Below are 1,050 nucleotides of genomic sequence, written 5' to 3'. Positions count from 1 at the left end.
TCAAAGACTCAAGGTAACACTTCAAAGAGCAGAGTTACGAGTATTTCAAATCATGTCTTAAAATAACAGAAAAGACTGATCATCCAAATGCCATCACAAATCTTGCAATTTTCCCCAAAAAGGCAAAAGGCAATGCCATACATCCTATACTATGTACAAAAATACAATAAAATGAGCCAAATTAGCATTGCTGCATCAAAATTCATAAAACTAAATTTTGCATAGACATCCTTCAGCCTTGGGTATTTTTTTCACTTACAACTCAAACAATTCCTGTAAAATAAAAATCAATCAGATTTAAAAATCAATCACAATAGATCATTATTGCTGTCATGAATAAATTTACAAAATGCCTTTATTTCTCTACTTGTTATCTTTTGACCATTCCAATCATATGAGAATCATTTTCCTATTTTCATGTTTAATCCACATGTAACTGTGTGTATATATATACATACTAAAATTAATTCCTCTGATAACACACTTTACTAAGGTCACATAAGTGATATCAATGCTTGTGCTACTGCCCTACTTTTGAGGCAGATAATAAAAAAGAGAGAGGTTAAAAATCAACTGCTTCCTGAAAGAAGGTTAATAAATTATGTTAATAATATCTGACACACAACAGATATCCGGCCAAGGGGCTACATCTGCAGAGTCATTAAAAAAGCCAAAAGAAATGAAGCAAATGAAGAAAACTTTTTCTCTATGTCCAGGTGAAATTTCTGATCTACTAACATTAAAGGTTTTCAAAGGAAAGTACAAGATAAAATATATGCTACAAAAGTGATGATCTTTGATATAACATGTTTTCCTTTTACGACTGGCCAACAATGAGGGGCGCTTCCATTGGACTGCGAGGAAAATCGAGCTTGGGGTAGTTCTGGAAAAGTGCAGCACGGTCTTGTCCCTCTCCTTTCTTCACCCAGTGGCCATAAACACGGAAAGCGCAGTTGTCAATAACCTGTATGACAGCATAACAAAATGCCTTTAGTATGACTAGCATCTACCAAGAAATATAGTACCTAAGTTATGATTTTCTTTTCATTT

General features: G+C 33.7%; 1 protein-coding gene across 1 annotated transcript in view; it reads right to left on the bottom strand.

Annotated features, from left to right (window-relative positions):
- Nucleotides 1-1,050, bottom strand: part of LOC119581779 (phosphorylase b kinase gamma catalytic chain, skeletal muscle/heart isoform-like) — a gene marked incomplete at its 3' end in the record, with an annotated part of 27,775 nt that overhangs the window by 1,190 nt on the left and 25,535 nt on the right. Inside the window, 1 exon segment of the mRNA XM_037929909.1 lies at nucleotides 1-964. Within this exon segment, the coding sequence (XP_037785837.1) occupies nucleotides 818-964 (147 nt within the window).

This window comes from Penaeus monodon, chromosome 15, assembly GCF_015228065.2.
Source record: "Penaeus monodon isolate SGIC_2016 chromosome 15, NSTDA_Pmon_1, whole genome shotgun sequence".
NCBI lineage: Eukaryota > Metazoa > Arthropoda > Malacostraca > Decapoda > Penaeidae > Penaeus > Penaeus monodon.
Note: the sequence above shows the minus strand (reverse complement) of the source record. Positions and strands in the feature narration are given on the sequence as shown.